Source organism: Daucus carota, chromosome 3, assembly GCF_001625215.2.
Source record: "Daucus carota subsp. sativus chromosome 3, DH1 v3.0, whole genome shotgun sequence".
Lineage (NCBI taxonomy): Eukaryota > Viridiplantae > Streptophyta > Magnoliopsida > Apiales > Apiaceae > Daucus > Daucus carota.
This window is the reverse complement of record NC_030383.2, coordinates 53387725-53408512: the sequence shown is the minus strand read 5'-3', so window position 1 is coordinate 53408512 and position 20788 is coordinate 53387725. Positions and strand designations below refer to the sequence as shown.

The 20788-nt window shown below is 33.2% G+C and overlaps 2 protein-coding genes and 1 pseudogene across 8 annotated transcripts; all 3 read left to right on the top strand.

The window, feature by feature from the left end:
• Positions 1-306: 306 nt before the first annotated feature.
• Positions 307-5276, top strand: LOC108215050 (uncharacterized). Of its 3 annotated transcripts, none has more exons than XM_017387378.2 (4): positions 307-444; positions 1426-2460; positions 3041-3893; positions 4809-5276. In XM_017387378.2, exons 2-4 carry the CDS (start codon positions 1492-1494, stop codon positions 4850-4852), a joined length of 1866 nt encoding a protein of 621 aa, XP_017242867.1. In that variant the 5' UTR covers positions 307-444; positions 1426-1491; the 3' UTR covers positions 4853-5276. The 3 variants fall into 3 exon arrangements, with proteins under 3 accessions (XP_017242867.1, XP_017242869.1, XP_017242868.1); XM_017387380.2 differs by having other exon boundaries at positions 319-444; positions 1526-2460; XM_017387379.2 differs by having other exon boundaries at positions 320-444; positions 1511-2460.
• Positions 5277-10831: 5555 nt separating this feature from the next.
• Positions 10832-17219, top strand: LOC108212693 (uncharacterized). Of its 5 annotated transcripts, XM_064089384.1 has the most exons (9): positions 10837-10966; positions 13123-13475; positions 13552-14986; positions 15077-15203; positions 15653-15991; positions 16068-16151; positions 16364-16705; positions 16826-16914; positions 17029-17219. In XM_064089384.1, exons 5-8 carry the CDS (start codon positions 15806-15808, stop codon positions 16886-16888), a joined length of 675 nt encoding a protein of 224 aa, XP_063945454.1. In that variant the 5' UTR covers positions 10837-10966; positions 13123-13475; positions 13552-14986; positions 15077-15203; positions 15653-15805; the 3' UTR covers positions 16889-16914; positions 17029-17219. The 5 variants fall into 5 exon arrangements, 2 of the variants coding, with proteins under 2 accessions (XP_063945454.1, XP_063945455.1); XM_064089385.1 differs by lacking the exon at positions 13123-13475 and having other exon boundaries at positions 14868-14986; XR_010290068.1 differs by lacking the exons at positions 16068-16151; positions 16364-16705; positions 16826-16914; positions 17029-17219 and having other exon boundaries at positions 10832-10966; positions 13145-13475; positions 15653-15810.
• LOC108212692 (probable polygalacturonase At3g15720) lies at positions 16904-20320 on the top strand (annotated as a pseudogene).
• Positions 20321-20788: the final 468 nt, after the last annotated feature.

Here is a 20788-nt window from a genome sequence, read left to right as displayed (position 1 = left end):
TTTACATTGCTCATCTCAACAAGTATTACACGATGAAAAACGAAAATTTAATAAGATTATTCATTACGAATATGTATATCTTATGATACTCACTTTTAAAATACGTAAAAAATTTATTTGATATTTATTTTAAACATATTTATTAGAATGATATTTTTGTGCGTCTACACAAAATAATATTCTTTTAAGAAAATGGTAAAAAGTATAAATAATTTTGGACTCGGTTATGCTTGCCCCGTATTCGTACGCACTGCCGTTGCACAGTAAAGATACAGTTTTTATATGATTTAAAATAAATAAATAAATAATCTTTTTTGTCATTGAACTAAGCAGATCTTCGTGATAGTAAAGCTGCTCGACTGCTTCTTGTTTCTGCTGCTTACTTTCTGCTCAGCTCTCTAATTTGCTCCATCGCGCTAAAGATTCAGTCACTATAATTCCAAGGTATATATCTATATTTGTATGTGTGTATCTTTCTGAATGAAAATGCATCTTTATTCGTAATTTTTGTGCAACCCATTTGAGCTTGAGTGTATACATGATTTTTGTGGGGTGGGTTTTCACTCTCGTGTTAATTCATCAATTGGTTTGTTGATTTTTGTTTATGTTATGTTTATTACATGATTTTTTAGATCTAATTGTTGTAAAGGTGTAAACTTTGTAGTTCATTGTTCAAGTTGATGTGCTGTGGAGTTTTCTTGTATCTGTAATGAAATTCGTGTGAATTATTTGTGCAGCATTGCTATATCAACACTGTAACCCAGTCTGTTTTAATTATGCCTCTTTAAGGTTTGTACTGTTTTCTTTTTTGCGGTTAGTGATTAGTTTAGGCTCCTTTTTAGGGCCAAAGGTTCCTATTACGTTTTTCTCGAGTTTAATAACAAGGAATCTGCTAATTTGCGGGTGGGTGTCATAAGACGATGAATTGCTAAAAAGTGTTTGAGCTATAGGAGTTGTATAATTTACAATTGAGTATAGATAAAGGTTGGGGAGCCTATACTCATTCTTCTCGTCATACAACTAAGCAGTGTAAGACGAGGAAGTCTGTCCTATTATTTCTTGAAGTTGGTATGTAGTTAACCATAATTATTTAGAAAGTCTTGACACAAAGTCTGGGAAATGGTTCTTAGTCAAAAGGGGTAGTGGGACTAAGAAACAATCTAAAGACTTCAGTACAAGAAAGAGGACATATATGTTGACTTACAGTGGATTGTCTACCAATAATATCCCTGGATTTTGTTCATCTGTTCCCAGGAAATAATTAGTCTAATTTTATTTATTCATGTACCTATGTCTGGATACTAGAAAGGTGCATTGTATTTGTAGTACATATGCTAGTATTTCATGTTGCTTTTCATCGTTAAAGTAATTGTCTTTATTCGAATATGAACTAAGAGAGAAATTTATTTATGATTTCTCTTATAGAGTTGCAGCAGTTACGTTCTAAGTTGTAGGAGATATTCATGATCTTTATCAATTAATTTTGTGATCATGGACAAAATATCTCAAGATTGTCCATACCCAGGCTGCTTTTTCTGTGTCATGAAGGAAGGAAACCCCAGCAAACGTAGAGCGAGCATATTGAAATTTTTCCGAGAACTTCCCTCACAGGATGATGATGGTCAGGTTCTTCCAATCAGCGGTCTTTGGAACACTGCAATGGCGCATCCTAATGATCCCGAATTTATTGAATTGGGCATATTTGAATGCATGACAGCACTTATTTGGAAAGGTTTGAAGAATCGCAGATGGCTTTCTCATGACCAAAATATATATATTCCTTATTACGCAGCCCACATTATTGGTTCCTACACCATGAATATGGAAGAATTTGCAGAATCCGCTGTTCATGCTGGAGTGGTCCCTGCCTTGGTTGAACTTCTTCGAGGAAGGCTAACCTGGGTCGAACAGAGAGTAGCTGTCCGGGCTCTTGGCCACTTGGCAACATATGCTAGTACTTTTCCTGCTGTAGCTAGCCATGGCGAGATCCTTGAGCTTTCCATCCAACTTGCAATGAGTTCACTTGAGATAGTTTACTCACACTTTTACCAGAATGCTGACAGAAGACTAAGTTATCATTGTGACCTGCTAACACGTGGCATGGGTGGTGTTGAGATGGAATCCAGGAAAGCAGAGGAATGGGCTAGTCAGTTACAGTGCTGGTCCCTTCAACTAATTAATTGTTTTGCTTTTAAACCTGAGTTCCTTTCAACTATCTGCAAACAAGACTTTCTTATAAAACTACCAGGCATGTGGGGTGGACTTGTTAATGAAAATTCACCTGCTGGTATTGGTTTATTACGGACAATCTGTCACCACAAGGTTGGTAAAGGACCAGTTGCTAGCTGCCCTGGTATGATTGAAGCATTGTGTAATATTGCTCGCTCGTCAGATGACTGGCAGTCTATGGCTATTGATTGTCTTCTGTGGTTGCTCCAAGATCCAACCACATGTCATAAGGTAACATTCGTTTGTTTTAATTATACTCTCAAACAAATGTTATACATTTTGGATGTATCAATATCTCTTTTTGCGCAAAATTTATTGTAAAATGTTTTCTTACTTGGAGTAGCTTATCAATTACCCTTTACTCGGCACCTTTAGTTTCCATGACTTGGTCGCCATATTGAATGTCTCAAATTGTTGCATAAGTATCCAATGTGCAGATAACATTAATGTTTTGTGGTCCAAATATTCTTTTAGGGCCTGCGCATGAGGAATATTTCTTTTAAGCTGGTACTTTTTACTTGTAGTTTTTGTTGCTGTGGCGGTGGTTGAAAAATAGAACTATAGGTGTAGGTCAAATAGTTTCCGTTTATTAACTTGCTCAATATAATTAAATGATTTTTGTATTACGGATTTTTTCTTTGTCAAACTGCGATTTGCTGGCACTCTGCCAGAACTCTTAAAATATAATACAAGCTTTCTCTGAAATATGTTAAGTTTCTTGCTTATTTTTGTTGTCAGCTTATTTGTGTTGTCTTTGGCATGGTAACTTCTGCTATTCTTTCGGAATAATCTTATTTTTTGTGATATGTAGGTAATTGATACAGCAGTACCTGCACTTCTTGACCTTGCAGATATTTCTACCCTTGGAGATCACAAAAAGCTTGGTGATTCCATCGTTAATGCTCTCCAGGAGTGTATTCCTTCTCTAGGGACCGCTCGCAATTCTGTTAGTCGCAATTCTGTTAGTGATCAAATCAAAGATGAAATTGAAGAAATATTAAGTTCCAGGCAGAGATTTAAATGGGAAAAAAATCTGCCAAAAGAGGATCTCCATATAAAGCAAGCAGCATCACTAGTTGTAAAACTCGAAGGAAATTCTCTTTTTTCGGCGGGAAATATCTCTGGAGCAGCATCAAAATACTCAGAAGCACTGTCGTTGTGTCCGATGAGATCAAAGAAAGAGAGAGTCGTGCTTTTTAGTAATCGAGCTCAGTGTCGACTTCTATTACAGCAACCCTTGGCTGCTATTAGTGATGCTACCCGTGCACTTTGCCTTCACAACCCTGTCAACCGTCATGCCAAAAGCTTGTGGAGAAGAGCACAAGCATATGACATGCTTGGGTTAGCTAAAGAGAGCTTACTAGATGCTATTCTTTTTATTAACGAGTGCTCTCAGTCAACTGATCCTGATCTGTCCCTGAGGCAAAATAAGGTTCCTGACTATGCCGAGCGTTTAGTCAAGAAGCAGATGCGTGAAGCATGGTTATTCAAGGAGGCTGCTATCAAACATGGTGGCGTGCACATGGAAGGTCATGGGGGAGAAGTATATGGACAAGAAAGTGATGATTCTGAATGGGAAACAGCCAGTGAAAGTGACATTGGAAACGATGGAAGGGATGAGATGGGCGAAAATGATAAAGCTAGATATGATAAACCGTCAAAAGGTACATGACCCACAATTTTACATCCATCTATTGGCCACATTTCAAGTAGTGTTATCATGGTTATATGCCATCCATTACTTACATTACTCTACCTACATTGCCCTTGCAATACTCGCCCCCATATAGTTTTATTATGCTGCTTGATGAGTTAAACTGTCTTCCATGAATTCTACCAAAGCTGGTCTTTGAATCTCTATAGTTTGGAGGCTGCTATTGGGGATGCTTTTTTTAATCTTTTTTTTCAGCTTAATGTTTTACTCCCGGGATTAAGATGGTTGCTGCAGTATTTCATACTAACGTCATTATCCTTCTATAATCCACCATTTCACAATTTAATTGGGGAAAATTTCAACTAACCAAACTCTAAGAAGATCGGATGAAGGGAGGGCTGCATACCCCAGAATCTTGAACTCGTACATTATTATATGGAATTTTAGCAGTTTTACTTACTGTGCATAGTTTAGCAGTTATATTAATCTTTGCCCTCCAACTCTTCTTAAATTATCACTCTTAGGTGGATGTGTTTTCTAAAGTAGCTTATAGATATTTTGGATAGTTGCGTATTTTAATTGTAGAACATATGATACTTTATTTACCATAGTTTCTATTTGGTTAATTTATGAATACAAAATTGTTTTATTCCATTTATAGTTCTTGAAAAGTCTCTCACACCAGTGTGTGGATCCTTGCTCCGTTCCTGCAGAGAAGCATAACAAAGCCATTACGGTCACTTGATCAAACTTGAAGAAGATCTATTATAGTTACCGACTGCTAATTAAAATCTTACCTTTGACAGTACTACAGTTTATATTTTTCTTTTGCTATTGCTAGTCAAAGTAGACTGAATTATAAGGTCGAGACTCAAGATTTTCTTGTTCCTGTTGAGGTAATTTCTATAGATTCTAATTGATGCAGGTGCACAGCGCGCATACATCGAGCTAACAGAAGATGATGAATGACTGCATGAGTCCTGAAGTAATCACACAACAATATTTTTCAGAAAAACATGACTGGGACGCAATAAGCAATGAAATGCCTTTCTGTAAAGGTGCAGGTTTAAGGACAACTCATCTTTGATCAAGTTTATAGTTCAAATAGCAGTATAGAGTGTTATGTTTCAGTTATATTTATCTTGTGTTCGGTTGTGTGAGTCCCGCCATTAGAATGCCAGCAAAACTAAAACGGAACTAAGAGTGGCATTACTCCCTTGCATTAGATCAATTGGGATGGAATGTTTTTGTGTGTGTGAGAGTGATTGAAGAAACTTTTCTGTACAGTTATTGATGATTATTTTTAACTGTATCTAAACTAAAGTTTTGAGTGTTTGAACAAGTCACAACCTTTTTTGGGGACCGGACTTTACTACTCATTTTAACTTTTGTACTTGTGGTCAATTAGTGAGGCATGCCTACATAAGTACATATCCACAAATATGCATATTGTGCCAGTTTTAGAAATAGTTATCCATTGCTGAAACACTACTTCATCTCTGGATGGCAATATCTATTTCAATGCAGTAATATTTAATGAATTTTAAGTGGAATTAGGAAAATGAGTTATCCGTTACTGGTGCAAGACGTTTATTTGTTGTCATGAATAATTTGCACGAAATGTAGGCGATAAAATAGAAATGGACCACAGTCCAAATTCAAATCAGATATATGGTGATTTCAGGAAAAATGAAATAAAATAGAATTGGACCACAGTCCAAATTCAAATCCGATATATGGTGATTTCAGGAAAAATGAACAAAAATATAGGTTGATATTCAAGAGAAAACCATTAGAGCTGTGCTAAATCGTAATAACTAACTTTGCATCTCAGCCATACAATATCCAGTAACTTTACATCTCAGTCATACTATATGCAGTAACTTTACATCTCAGTCATACTAAGTCATACTATATGCAGTAACTTTGCATCTCAGTCATACAATATGCAACCGATGTACTCATGTAAGTGTAAATCTAAAATACCTAGCCACGTGCCTAAACTTATTCTCAAATTTTGATTTTCTGTTCATTATTATTAATATTCTTCATCTTTTACTTTAAAACTATACTTTTTGTGATTTGTTTTTATAAAAATTAATGTTTACATCAAAGAACACATCATGTTTTGTATATATAAAACTTACAGCCGGCAAGGCTGGTTAAAGAGTGGACTTGTATCCTCGACTAGAGCCTGTCGCCTTCTTCTTCTTATTTTATAAAACATAAAAAGTAGAACATATTTTATAAAAAATTTTATATGTGTAAATATGGTTGTAATTGATTTACAGGACACATTATATTTTGTTTACAGAACATAAGTTTATGAATAAATAATTGTATTTATAATCATAATTTTATTCAAAATATAATAATATACAGAACACGATATTATATACCTGATGTAATATTTTATTTTATAAACAAATATTTATTTTTTTATAGAATATAATTAGATTTAGAACATAGAAGCGAACCAAACAAAATATTTTCTATAAATTTACAGAACATAAAAATGTTAATTATATTCCAAAATATATTTGTGTTTGGGATAATTATGTACAAAACACATAATAGTAACCACTACCATAACACAAAACTCAAGTAACCTCACCATTACTTATAGTGCAACCGCTACCACCCACGTGTTTTTGAAAAGAGTTCTTAGGTTACCATTTTGACAAGTTCCTCACGAGAAGACCCATAATAATAATATATAAGTTAAACCACCACATATTTTATTTTATGTAGATAACAATCAAATTTTAAATATCCGTGAAATTTCAATAAAATTTGCATCTAACTATTTATTTATTTTTAAATAATTGATGATTATTAAAAAGGATTATTAAAAAAATTGACCAAGAAATAATGAATCGCAATAATAGTACCGAATTCAATATTCAGTATTTAATTTATATTTAATTTTACTTAATTTCAATTTTCTTATACGGATATATATTCTTTTTGTAAGGACTTTCCATTATAATATAAGTAAAAAGACTCATGGATATATTTGATTTAATATTTTTTTAATAAATCTCTAAAATAAATTTAATAATTAAATTTGCTAATTAAATTTAAATACTTATATATAATAAACTTAAGAGAGATAATTTGGTCGCATGGTCGTTTTACTGTCATAAGGTTATCATCCGTTCGATCATATACAGAACAAATAAGCACCCTATTGTATAAGGCAATTTATATCTGCTTGCATATTTATGATTCCTTATTTTAATCCAAAACATATTCTACCTTTCACACATTTATGATTTTTTTTAATTCAAAATAAATATTTCCTACCAGAAGCATATAAATCACACCGTCACAAAATTATATTTATCTAATATATTTTCTTAAACAACATACTAAATAAAAATAATATTATGCACAATATTAAAATTAATAAGCCGCATTTATGTGAGGAACGAACAAAAAATCTTTTCTTAATCCAGACTAATTTTTACCTTTTGCTTGCATGTTTATGATTCCTTTTCTTACTTCAAAACAAATTATGTTTACCAATTTTAATTCTAGAACCATATAAATTTTTAGAAAAATAAATAAATCACTTTAGGTATCATAATTCTAATATAAAATACATTTATAAATATAATCTAATAGAAGTTGGCATCACATATATAAAACCCTGCTACACAAATACATATCAACAAAAAATTAAGAAAAAGACGTGAAATTATCGCAATAGAAATTGATATTACATACAAAATTCTCCCGTATAAATACAAATTAACCAAAAATATTATACATATCAATATCCGGGACAACACCAAAACCTTTCAAATATAAAACTGACCAAGATCTTGAGTATAAATCACTGTTCATCAGGCTTACTAATTTCTCTTCTTATCTTTGTAAAAGTCATTTTGTAAAATTTTATTAATATCAAAATATGATATATCATACGAATAAAAGATGGGCATACGATTTCATGAAAAATATTTTAAAGAATACATAAAAAAATAACAAAGAGTTTATCATAATAAATGATGTTGCGAACACTATGACAATGCTACTAAAAAAACACGAAGACAAAGATCAAAATTATGACGTGACCTGGTAATGCATAGATAGTTCCGCCTTAAAAAATAATATAATTTCATAATTTATTTTTATTTAATTTAAAATTATGATTTATTATTGGTAAATATTTCTTTTCATCATATTAAAAATATTAAAAATAAAATTTTATAAAACAATTAAAAATATCTCGTGCATTGCAAGGCTATAAGCTAGTATTATAAAATGGAGGTCAAGTGAAGGTTATATACCCCACACACATATTTGTATTTTAGATATATTTTTTTTATATAAATATATTAATACGTTCTGGTTTTCATTTTTCATGTATAGATGACAAATTGACAATAGTGGATTAGATAGTATCCATATCCAAATCTGAATTTTTAACAATATCCAAAAATGAAAATCAGAACCCAATCTCATAGATTTCGAATTGGCGTCGGCTATACTTAAAATCCATCTTTTTTCTAGATTCGATATGTATACACCCAAAATCCGAAATCCAAGCATGAAAATTTAAATTTTCTAAAACTTAATCAAATACACTGACATTTTCTACTATGCATGATCATGATATATTATTACAGTAATATTTGAAATATACCGATGACTAACTATTTTGAAAAATATAATTACACACACATAACCATCATGCATTGAATGTATCATTTTCTCACTTATTTTTCAGTATCAATTTTTATTTGATAAACTTATAATGTAATAAAATTATATAATATGAGTCAATACAAATTTAAATTTGAACCAACACTACAAGAAAAACAGCTATCAGCGACTAAAAGTATCAGCGACCGATAATCCGTCGCTATTGTTTCCAAACAGCGACAGACTTTAGCGACAGAGGTGGGACTTGGTCGCTAATACTTGTTAGCGACCGCATGTGGTAGCTAATCGGTCGCTATAACTTTTTTCCCTCCCAAAAATGAGTGCCAAAAATTGCCGCCACATGCTTTTGCGACTGAATTTTATCAGCGACCGCGGTCGGTTGCTAATAGTTCCATGTCATCTTATTTTTAGCGACCGCAACCTGTAGCTAAATAGTCCCTCTAAAATATTTAAAAAAATGGCGGGTTTATTAGCGACCAATAGTTTTCGCGACCGATGTCGGTAGCAAAAGGTTCCACGTCAGGTTTTTAGCGACGGAAGCGGTAGCTGAAGTCGGTAGCTGGCTTTATATAATTTATATTTTATTTTGTTTCATATTTATTTTACTTTAAATTTTATATTTTATATTTATACCCATATCATCAAATAATAAAAAATATATTCATGGTTGATTGTAGTTTGGGTATTTTTTTAACATAAATATATTTAGGCGTGTTTGTAGGTTATATATGTGTATCCAACGTGGCTTTTAGTTATAATATATATATATATATATATATATATATATATATATAGAGTTAAGTTCTATGGAGTACACAAAAACATTGGAGTATTGGAGTACAAGTCTTAATTTTTTAGTTTAATCATAAATAATATATTTGATTATGCAAATTTATATCCAATCTATCATTTATAAGTTGTCTTGCACATAATTGTCTATCAATCGTTAATATCTTTCAACTTTAACAAGTATTAACATTATTGTTCTGCTTATTAGTTATATTGCAGAACATAGAGTCCTGTAATTTATAAAAGTCATTATTCTACCTTTCGATTACAATGTTTATGTTGTAGAACATAATGTGCAGGTTATTAAATGTTTACGAATATTATTGAACAAAAAAAATTGAAATTTAGATGAATAGATTACATTTTATCCAACTTTGTACTCCAATACTCCAATATTTTGTGTACTCCATATAACTTTACTCTATATATATATATATATATATATATATATATTGTTTTGATTAATTAAGTTATATCATATTTTTAATTAATATGTTTAAAAATATAATTTTTATTTATATATAATTTTTATTTTTTTATATTGATATATATTTATATTCTTTTTGTTGAATAATTAATTAAAATATGTTTCATGATTGCAACTGGAGTTTTTTTTATTTTTTTTAACAATTGTGAGTATATATTTTTATAAAAAGGTCAAATAATTTTTATCGAATTTAGTTAGACGTGTTTGTGTATGAATCTGATGTGTCTTTTAGTTATAATATACATATATTTTTCATATGTTAAGAAAATATAATATTTATTTTGTTTTATTTTGTTTTTTCATTTATTTTACTTTAGTTATTATATTTTGTATTTATATCCCTTTTATCAAATAATTAAAAATATGTTTCATGGTTGATTGCATAATGGGTATTTTTGAGTTTTTTAATGTCTTTGAGTATTTTGATAGAAAGGCCAAATAATTTTTACTGAATTATTTATACGTATTTGTACATGTGCTTTCAGTTATAATGTATTTTTAAGATGTTAAGAAAATAAAAATTTCATTTTATTTTACTTTAATTTTTATATTTATATTTATACTCTTAATTTAATTGAATAATTAAAAATACATTTCCTGGTTGATCGAAACTTAAAATTTTTCTGATTTTTTTACAACTTGAGAATTTTCAAAGAAAATCCGAATTATTTTTACTAGATATTATTTAGACTTGCTTGTATACATGAATTATATTAATTAATTATACTTATAATGAGTATGTAGATGATTGGAATAACAACAAGTATATGATTGAAAAATATGAGCGTATTCTCAAAAATAAAATAAAATATTTTTAATTAAATAATATATATTAATCTCATTTGCACCTACCTCTAACAAAAAATATTCAATCATAATTAATATTTTAATTTATAAAATTCTATTAATCTAATTAAGTTTTAAATAAGATAATATGAAAATCATTTCATTATTTAATTTGAATTGAAAAAGTAAATACAAAATTATAAAAACCGGCAACAAAATTTATATTTTCTAACCCGGAAACCCTCGGCCTTCATCATCAGAGTTCTCTCGCGGCGAGATCACAGTTGCAGTTACTCTGGTGGCCAGGATCACATTTGCCCAAACCTAACTCCTCCCACGACCTCGTTCTGGTAATAATCCCTCCTGTATACTTGCAATTTCGCTTACTGTGTTTGGTTTATGTGTATGTATTTATGTGTATGTATATGAATTTTGGTTTTACTGTTTTTGATAACCATGATCAATTTGGTGTGTGCTTCGATTAATTTTTGATGGGCTTGTAAACTTAGTCTTTCTCATGTATGTGGATTTATTGATTCATCTTTCTCTAACATAATTTTTGAATATTTTGGGTGAAATTTTGATTGTTTTGTTTGTGGTAAATAATCTTGTTAAAGGAATTTTTAGATAGTTCTCTGCAGGGGTGTAGGCTAGCTTGGGGGGCTTGGTGGGTGGTTTATTCCTTTTTTCAGAAAATATGCTGTAAGTTTGGGGTTCAGTGACTCAAGGTCGTGAACTATTAGTAACTCTGGTTTGTGTGGCTTTTACAAATGCTGGTTATGCTCTGTGAAGTGCCAAGTTATATGTTAATTTCTTTTCGCCGAAATGTTGTAATATTAGTACAAAACGGCAACATGTTATCTCGCTAAATACAGCCTGCATAGTAGCTTTGCAAGTGGCATACATCCTACAACCAGTTAGTCTTAGCATTGGGTGATCTTCATATTTCACATAGAGCACCTGATTTACCTCTCAAGTTCAAGTCTATGTGTGTTCCTAGCAAGATTCAACATATTATTTGCACCGGAAATTTGTGTATCAAAGTAATTGGTTTTTAATTTGTTTACTAGTTGGAATTGGTTATATATATCGTGTTAGTCTGTTTGTGATGCCTAAACGGGTGTTTTGTTATGTTGTAATATATGTGGTTTTATTATTTTAAATAATAGATGTTCCTGGATGCAACTTGTACTATAGAGTCATGTTTTGGTTTTAAGTTTTTTCCCAAATTAGTCTAAATTTCTTTTTAAAATTGCCTTGGTAAAGTTTTTCCCTGGTAACTCTGGCATTTGTGAAATGTGGGAGAGTTGACAACTGCACCTGTTGAATAGTTACCCATACTGATGTGAGAGCCGATGTATGAGTAAAACATTGATAAACAAGCAATTGCACAGGGTATAACAGGAGGTCCCTGATTGCATGTGAGATCGGTTTAGCTAATTACATATTTAACCAAAAAATAACTAATTCCCATGGACATAGGATGTCATGCTAGATATCTAAACTTGATTATAAATCTACTGGTTACATTCTCCTGCTTATGGTGATCAATATGGGTTAGTATAGAGTTGTGCTTCTTTAAAATGTAATACTCTGTTTTCTGTTCGTTTTTTTTGGAGTTAGTGTGATATACTCTTTTAGGCATTGCAATGTGGAACTACAGTATGTGCAAATATTTTGTATACTTCAAATCTCATTTAGGAAACTGAAATTCTTTGCCATTACCTTTAAATCCTTTCCATCAGTGGAATTTTATTTTTTCTGTCATTTCGTGTGAAATGAATTCGACCTTTTTCTGTTCTACTACGATCCTTGCAGAAATTCCAGTAAATAATTACATTAATTTTTAAAATGGATGTGTTAGTCTTATAGACATTGATAAGCAGGATTTGCATATATTGGTTGTTTACTTGTTTCTACAATTTAAAAAAGAAGGTGCTTCTATTTTGGAAATTATTAGTTCTAAGTTTCGTGAATATAAATGTTCATCAAATCTTCTCGCTTTTTAATGAGTGTGAGTTAGTGTTGTTTATCATTATTCATCTCTATTTAATTACAGGCTCTTGTTTTTTGGAGTAATATTTTTTTATCGTACTCAGAATATTTTTATTTTGTTCTAGTCCTTTATGTATGCTCGATTTTGTGCTCCACCTTAAATGTTTTCCCTTGTTTCTATACTCAAGAGTACTCGTATCCTGACTAATGCATGTAATTATCCTGGACTTCATCTCTGCTTTTGCACCCACCCAATATTAATTGTTATTATTATGAGAATTTAAATCAACCAAGAGCCTATTTGCCTTCTATGTTAGATAAGAAACTAAGAGATACACATCATTAAAATAATATTGCATAAACTGCTCAAATAAAGGCATCGTAAACACAAACAATATATTGAATGATGAATCAGAATGAGATTAAGCAACTTAACAGTCGAGACGAGTGTAATTATGTACTATTACTAAGTTTTACGACTCTACTGGTTAATAATGTGTCATTTTTATAGTGAATTCAGAATTACACTTCAGGTTTGGCGTATCATGAACCTCTTTTTAGATCGTAGTTGGATGGCACGACGAAAGTTAAGTACTCAAATAGGTGCTACAACTGAATTTAAAGCTGGTTGCCAAGTGTTTTTGGATTACGCATATAGTCACCCGGAATGTTTGAATGAAAGGAAGAAAATACGATGTCCATGTTTGAAATGCAAGAATGTTAATTATCTGGACAGAGACACGGTGAACTACCATTTGCTTGTCTCTGGGTTCATGAGAAATTATGAAGAATGCTGGTGGGCACATGGGCAGAAAAGAGATGGTGGGCTTACTACAAACAATTCGGTCAATAGTGCTAATAATCGTATGTTCAAATTCTATAACATGATATTCTTATACACGCTTTATAGTACCTATTTAATGAGATGGAATATTTGTAGGCTTTGACTGCTGGATCAGTCTTGCCAGCGAATGTACTATCTCTAGCTATGGGACCAGACAAGGATCAAGTCAGTTGTAATGGTTACAAGGTAAATGGTTATGAATTTCATACCAAGGCATATGGGTTCGGTAAAAGAACAACAAACTCAGGAGTGTGTCTCCAAGGGGATAGTTGCAATGAACTTAATCAAGTATTTTATGGGGAGTTGGAAGAAATCATAGAGTTATCTTACAAGGGTACATATGGGGGTCATATTAACTTGCTCAAGTGTCGTTGGTTCGACTTAGAAAAAGGGAGACGTGTTGATAGACATGGAATTGTTGACATCGACCTCTATAAGTCTGCATACTCTAATGAACCGTTCGTTTTACCAACTCAAACTACACAAGTGTACTACACTCCTACTCCTGGTAGAAAAAGGGATAGGCCACCTGCAAACTGGCAGGTTGTAATACATACCCCCGCACGTAGACGTGAAGAAGTAATTGCTGGGGATGTTTATCAAGAGCAGACGCTTCATAGACCAAATGTGATTAATGTGGAAGATGATGAAGTAATCCAATTAGATGATGAAAATGAAGCACATGAAATAGATCCCGAGTTATTACTTGTAGCGGATGACATTGATACAGACAACGAAGAGTTATTGACAGACACAGACACTGAAATAGACACCGAAGAAGATGATGGTTATGAATCTGCAAAAGAAGATGATTCTGACTCCGATAGCTCGGACAATGGCTCCTAAACATGATCTGGATACTTAGTAACATAAATATTAGTTCTTGTTGAGATTTATATTTATTGATACATTCAAAACTTTCATTATATCATGGATGATGTTCAACACCATTGGTTAAAAAGTTTTTATTACATCTTTAGAGTTTATGTAAATTACTAAAACCATAAGTATATTGCGATATTATCGCTACATTTCTGGTTCATATAAAAACATTAAGAAAATTCATTATTTAGTATATGAATATTTGCAATAATACAACTTACATGTTGACATTGTTTTTAGCCTATTATTTGTTTTTATATTGTTCCAATTGTATATCTGTGGTTAGGGTAAAGAATCATGCCTAAATAGTAATTGATTCTTTTGATATTTTAATGATAGTTGGATATATATATATATATATATATATATATATATATAGTCCATGATTCTTGCTTCTGCTAGTTGCCTCACGACTTGTTAGATATATACTTGTAAAACATTATATAATCCACGGGTCTAATAATATGCATTGACTATATATCTATATGTTTGCCCTTGCTTATTTCCCCATCTTTGTTACATGTATACAGATGGATTCCACAGCTCCTAAAAAGTGTGGCTTGGGTAGGGGCCCCACTCAAATCCCCAGGGCACCTACTAACCCAGACGACCGGGAGCTTATTCAACTTCGTCAAACCCCATATAACGTGTACATATCTACTCATACCCACCTTTAAGAACTTATATCATCCTCATTGGCATAATACTTAGTGATTGATGACTTTGTTGTTTATTGTAGTGATTTTGCAGATCATAGAATCGTGAAGTGCATCTCTCAGCTGTGCCTTCAGAATTGGCCTACCCCTGCCATTAGGTGGGCTAGCACACCTACAGCACATAAGGATGCAGTATGGGCTGAATTTCAGGTACTACAATGATGAAATTTAATTATTGATTTGTCAAGTCATAACACTTAAAACATAAAAATTATTACTCATAGTGCTAGCTATATGGTTCTTCTCTTGTTCGTCAATTTATTAATGATCATGTCATATCATTCTAGCCTGCTAATGACTACTTTATCTGTTTGGAAATAGAAAAGTCCTTTAATATTAGCTTGGAAAAATAATATACTTTATTGTTATCTTGTCGTGCTTTTGAACACTAAACTATATCGGGTACTATATTTTTAGGCTATAATATTTTATAATTTGACCAAAAAAGTGAACATACATAGACAAAAAAGATTTTTGTGTGCACCATTAGTTTATTTAGCTTGTTTCATTAACAACAAAATTAATGTATATTTCTAATTGTGTACTATTAACAAATTGCTACATTAATGTATTTTTTTCCTATTGAACTCTTTATGCAGAAACGATACAGGTGGGCGGATGAAGACGGTCCTACTATTTCTGATCTGTTTTGGAGAAAATGTGCAGATTGAACCAAAGACAATTTGTCAAAAGAGCGCACAAAAGCCCTGCAGAATGCTAGCAATGAATTTCCAGGTCAAGGGGATTTGCACATGCATAAGTTTAACCCATGGTGGTGTAGCGCTGATATTTTGGCTCAGATGTGTGCTCAATGGACAGAGCCTGAGTTTGTGCACAAAAGTAATACTGCCTCGGGAAATAGATGTGGAGGTGCTGAGAAGGCAAAAGGTACATACAAGGGAGGTAGTATATCCCAGGGGCAGCATATGGCTAACAAGGTATGTATGCAGCTTCGATGTGTGTAACCACCATCACATGTTTACTTCTCAATTATTGGAAATATGTTTTGTACAGGAGTCTCAATCTCAGGGTACTATCAACTGGTTGGATGTGTACGTGGCTACTCGTGAAGGCATACCTGCTGCTCAGGAAGTAGCGGTAATAAAACTAAACTTTTATACATTTATTATGTCCAAGTTAGTTGTGGTTCTACTAAAGAATAGAATATAAGGAAAAATAATTTATGGTGATATCAATATGGTTGTTATTAGTATAAAGGTATAATATATAATTAAGCATATAATATTGGCATAAATCTCTAGAGTTTACAAAATTGAGTTTTAACTAACTAATCATAAATATGATGACAGAAAAATTATCGCACTTTAGTTGCTGAGCGCTATCCTGAGGGCACTCAGCCCCCGCATATTGATCAGGAGCTTTGGGAGAGGGCCTCTATTGTGAAGAAGAACTATGTCAAGGGTCAGGGACAACGAAGACGCCCATCTATCTTTGGCTCAACCTGTAGCACACAGTCTTCACAGTCACCGAGTCATCCACCTGTTCATACTCCTGCTGACTGTGTTCGAGCTATATGTCAGGATCGAGCGCTTCTTCGTGTATTAGGAGGACATCTGGGGCTTATGGATCCTGATGAGTTAGCTCGTGCTGTGGCTGAGGCAGCAGCATCGCAGCAAAGTGATGGTAGGCAGGTATATAATTTATTTAGTAGTAAACTGCAATTTTGTTATTAATTTTTTAAGTTTGTTTTTCATGTTTACAGTTCATATACAACTGAGAATTCACTTCTTTAATTGATTTGATGATGACAGGGTGATCGTGATGACCAGGATGCTGATGATTATGATCATGATGCTGATATTGGAGGATCTTAGTGTATCAACAAAGTGATGGTCGTAAGGTATTAATCTATTTAATAGTTAACTTCAATTGTGTTATTAACTGCTGAAGTCTGTTTTTCATATTCTGTTGTTTATATGCCATGTAGATTCACTTTTTCAAATGACATTGACAGGGTGATCATGCCGATTAGGATGCTGATGTTGGAGGATCTTCGAGTATTTAGGTGTTAGTATTGTACTGCTTGGATGATATTTGGAACATATGGTTGTGTTGCTGAAATTTTAAGGATATTGATGTAAACTTTGATGTTAATTAAGATTTCTTCTATTGTCGGGTTATTCAATGCCATCATCGTGAAATTGTTGAGACAAAGTTGTTATTGTTTGTGGGAAAAGCAGGTACAAACTGAAATTATGTAAATCTGCAAAAAAAATATAAAAAAAATTGGCTTTAGCTACCGCAAGCAGTAGCCAATGCTGGTAGCAAAAGCTTTCAAACTTAGCGACGCAATGCGGTCGCAAATACCTGTAGCTATATTAGCTACGGAAATCCGTAGCCAATCGGTCGCTAACTTTGCTACAAAATTCTGTAGCAATTCCGTCGCAACAGATAGCAACGACGGTCGGTAGCTATTGTCGGTCGCAAACAGTAGCGACCATCGGTCGCAAAAATGGTCGCTGACACGTGGAATTCGGCAGTCCTGTGCTGACTCAGACTAGCGACAACTTCGGTCGCCAAAAGCCGTCGCTAAACAGTCGGTCGCTGAAGGTTGTCGCTGGAGTGCATGCCAGCGACGAGATTATATGCGACAGTTTTCAGCTACCGGGGTCCGTCGCTAAAGCCTACTAGCGACGACGTGCGGTCGCTGATAGTCGGTCGCTAAAAGCAGTTTTTCTTGTAGTGCAATGCTTTTAAAATTATGGGGAGGTTTGTGGGTCCCGAGATGTGCTTTGATAAGGCCTAGGTAGGGTTTAGTTGACGGGGTAGGCCTGGTGGGAAGGGGGTGGGATAAAGTATTGGCTTTTCAGCTTGTCCGGAGCTTCTCTGCTCCTGCATGACAGAGCCTTAGTCAGGCTTTAATGGGTTCCAAGTGGATTGAGGTGGGTTGGGAGTGGCCCCGGGTGGGTGATGACATCTAGGGGATGGTTGATATCATATAGGCGAACTAAGGCTTTAATGGGTTCCATGTGGATTGAGGTGGGTCGGGAATGAACCCCGGTGGGTGATGACATCTAGAGCATATAGGCGAACTAAGGCTTTAAGGTGGATTGAGGTGGGTCGGGAATGGCCCCGAGTGGGTGATGACATCTAGAGAATGGTTGATATCTCTCTTGGTTCGTATTTAAAGTTCATATGTAGTGGTTTGTATAGCCTATACAATAATATTATGTATTTAATATGATATATTTTGGATTTAATTATTAACTAAAAAAATATTTTTTGAATATTATAATGTATAAATTGCAATATTTTATAACGTATAATATACAGTATATTATTAATCTTAAATATGTTCTAATATATACTATATTAATGTATATAAATAAAATATCATATATATATATGTGTGTGTATTTATTTGGAATTTTAAATTTGGATCGGGGTGAGATTAGATTGCGGATTTGGGATCGTTATATCTCATATCTAAATTCAAATCAAAAATTTCTTGGATTTAAAAATTAAATTTAAATTTAAATTTAAAAAATTGGATGGGATAAATTCAAAATCTGGAATTTCGGATGGGATATTTTTGAGATGAGATTATTTTGCGATCTCTCGTGCTGAGCAGGGGAAAACTAAATAAAATTGTTTTGAAATCATTTTGACAAATATCTAGCCTAGAGCATGTTAAAACAAAGAAACAAAGCTACACACTAGTTAAAAAAAAAAAAAAAAACTACACGCTGAGCACGAAGTATATCCTATAAGATAGTCACTAGAAGTACAAGTGTACAACTTCTGATAAGAGAAGAACTTATTTAAATTTCTTATAAGCCGATTCAAGTTTTTAGAATTACTGCTTCTAATAAGAGAAGAAATTAGAATGAAAAGTGTTCTTCCCCTTTTAGAAATCTGAATGCCGATCCTCTATAAATTCAACGATCCCTCTCAACAAAGTTCATATTTCATGATCCATTCTTAAATACATTCAACAAGTTAGATATATATTAAGCGTTCGAAAAGAGTTCATCATGCCAAGCTTTCTTAAAGTCTTTATATTACTGCTTGTTCTTCCTGTAGTTTTAACTCAACCAGTGGTTAATAATGTTCTTTCCTATGGTGCAATCGGCGATGCCCTCAAAGACGATACACGAAGTTTGTTGAAAGCATGGGAGGCGACATGCAAATCATCATCTTCCTCAGCAACCATGTACTTTCCTCCAAATCACGTGTTTCTGACTCATCCTTTGCTTCTTAAAGGCCCATGCAAGGCGGAAGTCGTGTGAGTGGAGATAAATGGCACAATCACCGCGCCAAGTGAGCCTAAAAATTGGAGGTGTGGTTCTGAAAATTGTGATAGTTGGTTACACTTCTCTCACATTGATGGAATTGAGATCTCTGGTTCTGGAATGATCTCTGGACGCGGGCAAAAATGGTGGGACATAGAAGCGCGGTAAAGACAAACCTGCTGCCTTGAGGATTACTAATTCTAGGAACATTAGGCTTAGTGGATTGAGATTTAAAGACAATCCAAAGATGCACATTGTGCTTAATGGGGTGCAAACTGCATACTTCTCTTATTTAAAGATAGAGGCACCGGGTCATAGTCCTAACACAGATGGCATTCATATAGGCGAGTCCACTGATATCCACATTGAGCATTGTAACATAGGAACCGGAGACGATTGCATATCTATTGGAGGCGGATCTAAGAAGCTGAGAATTAATGACATTATATGCGGGCCTGGTCATGGGATAAGTATACGGAGTTTAGGGAAGCATGGCGATAATGATGAAGTCGATGATGTTGAAATTATAGGTGCTGTATTCACTGGCACGACGAATGGTGCTAGAATTAAAACGTGGCAGGGAGGAAAAGGGTATGCTAGGAACATAAGGTTTGAGCACATACTCTGTCAGGAATGCGATAATCCTATAATTATTAATCAGTTTTATTGTGATCATGAAAAATGGCAAGATCATGATTCAGCAGTAAAGGTGAGTAATGTGAAATTTATAAATGTAATGGGGACTTCGAAGAGAGAGACAGCGGTGAAGATAGAATGCAGCAAGACAGTGCCATGCGAAGACATAGTGTTGGATACCATACACTTAAGATCGAGTCAAGAAAAGAAGAAAGCCACATCTTATTCCAGCAATGCAAGAGGGGAAGTAGTTCCTAAAGTTTTCTTCAACTGATGACCCATCTATATATATATTGTTCTCAAATGAATATGTAGGCTAAATTTAATTTTTCATTTTTTTATGTCAAGTAAAATTTTATTTTCTTGTAATGACAAACGTCGCAGCATATATTATGAGATTTCAGTTTACATTCTTAGATCAACATGTAATGTCACTTCTATTTTCAAATTTTTATAATGGAAATTTTTTGTCCTATATATAGTTCTGATCTTAATCTTGTTATATTTAGCCTTTTTCATAAGATTAAGGGTTCAAAAAGGCAGCAAATTTTAAGAAATCAAAGTACAAAATATCCAAGTCTTGCCTCTGGTGTAAATTGCTTCTGCCATGTCCAGTGTGATGGGATCAGGGATGGAACTAGGATTCGTCAATAAACGTTGAAGGCTTTTTAAGAACAGCCTAAATTTGGACTTTTAATTATAATTTGAAGTTCATCAGGAACTAGAGTAGAAATCAGGACAATTCTGAATTTCTGATTTCACCACAGATTGGAGTATTGGACCTTACTAGTTGAACCCTTCTGCTGCTACTATCAGAAGCTGAATGGTCACGAACCTATCTCTTCT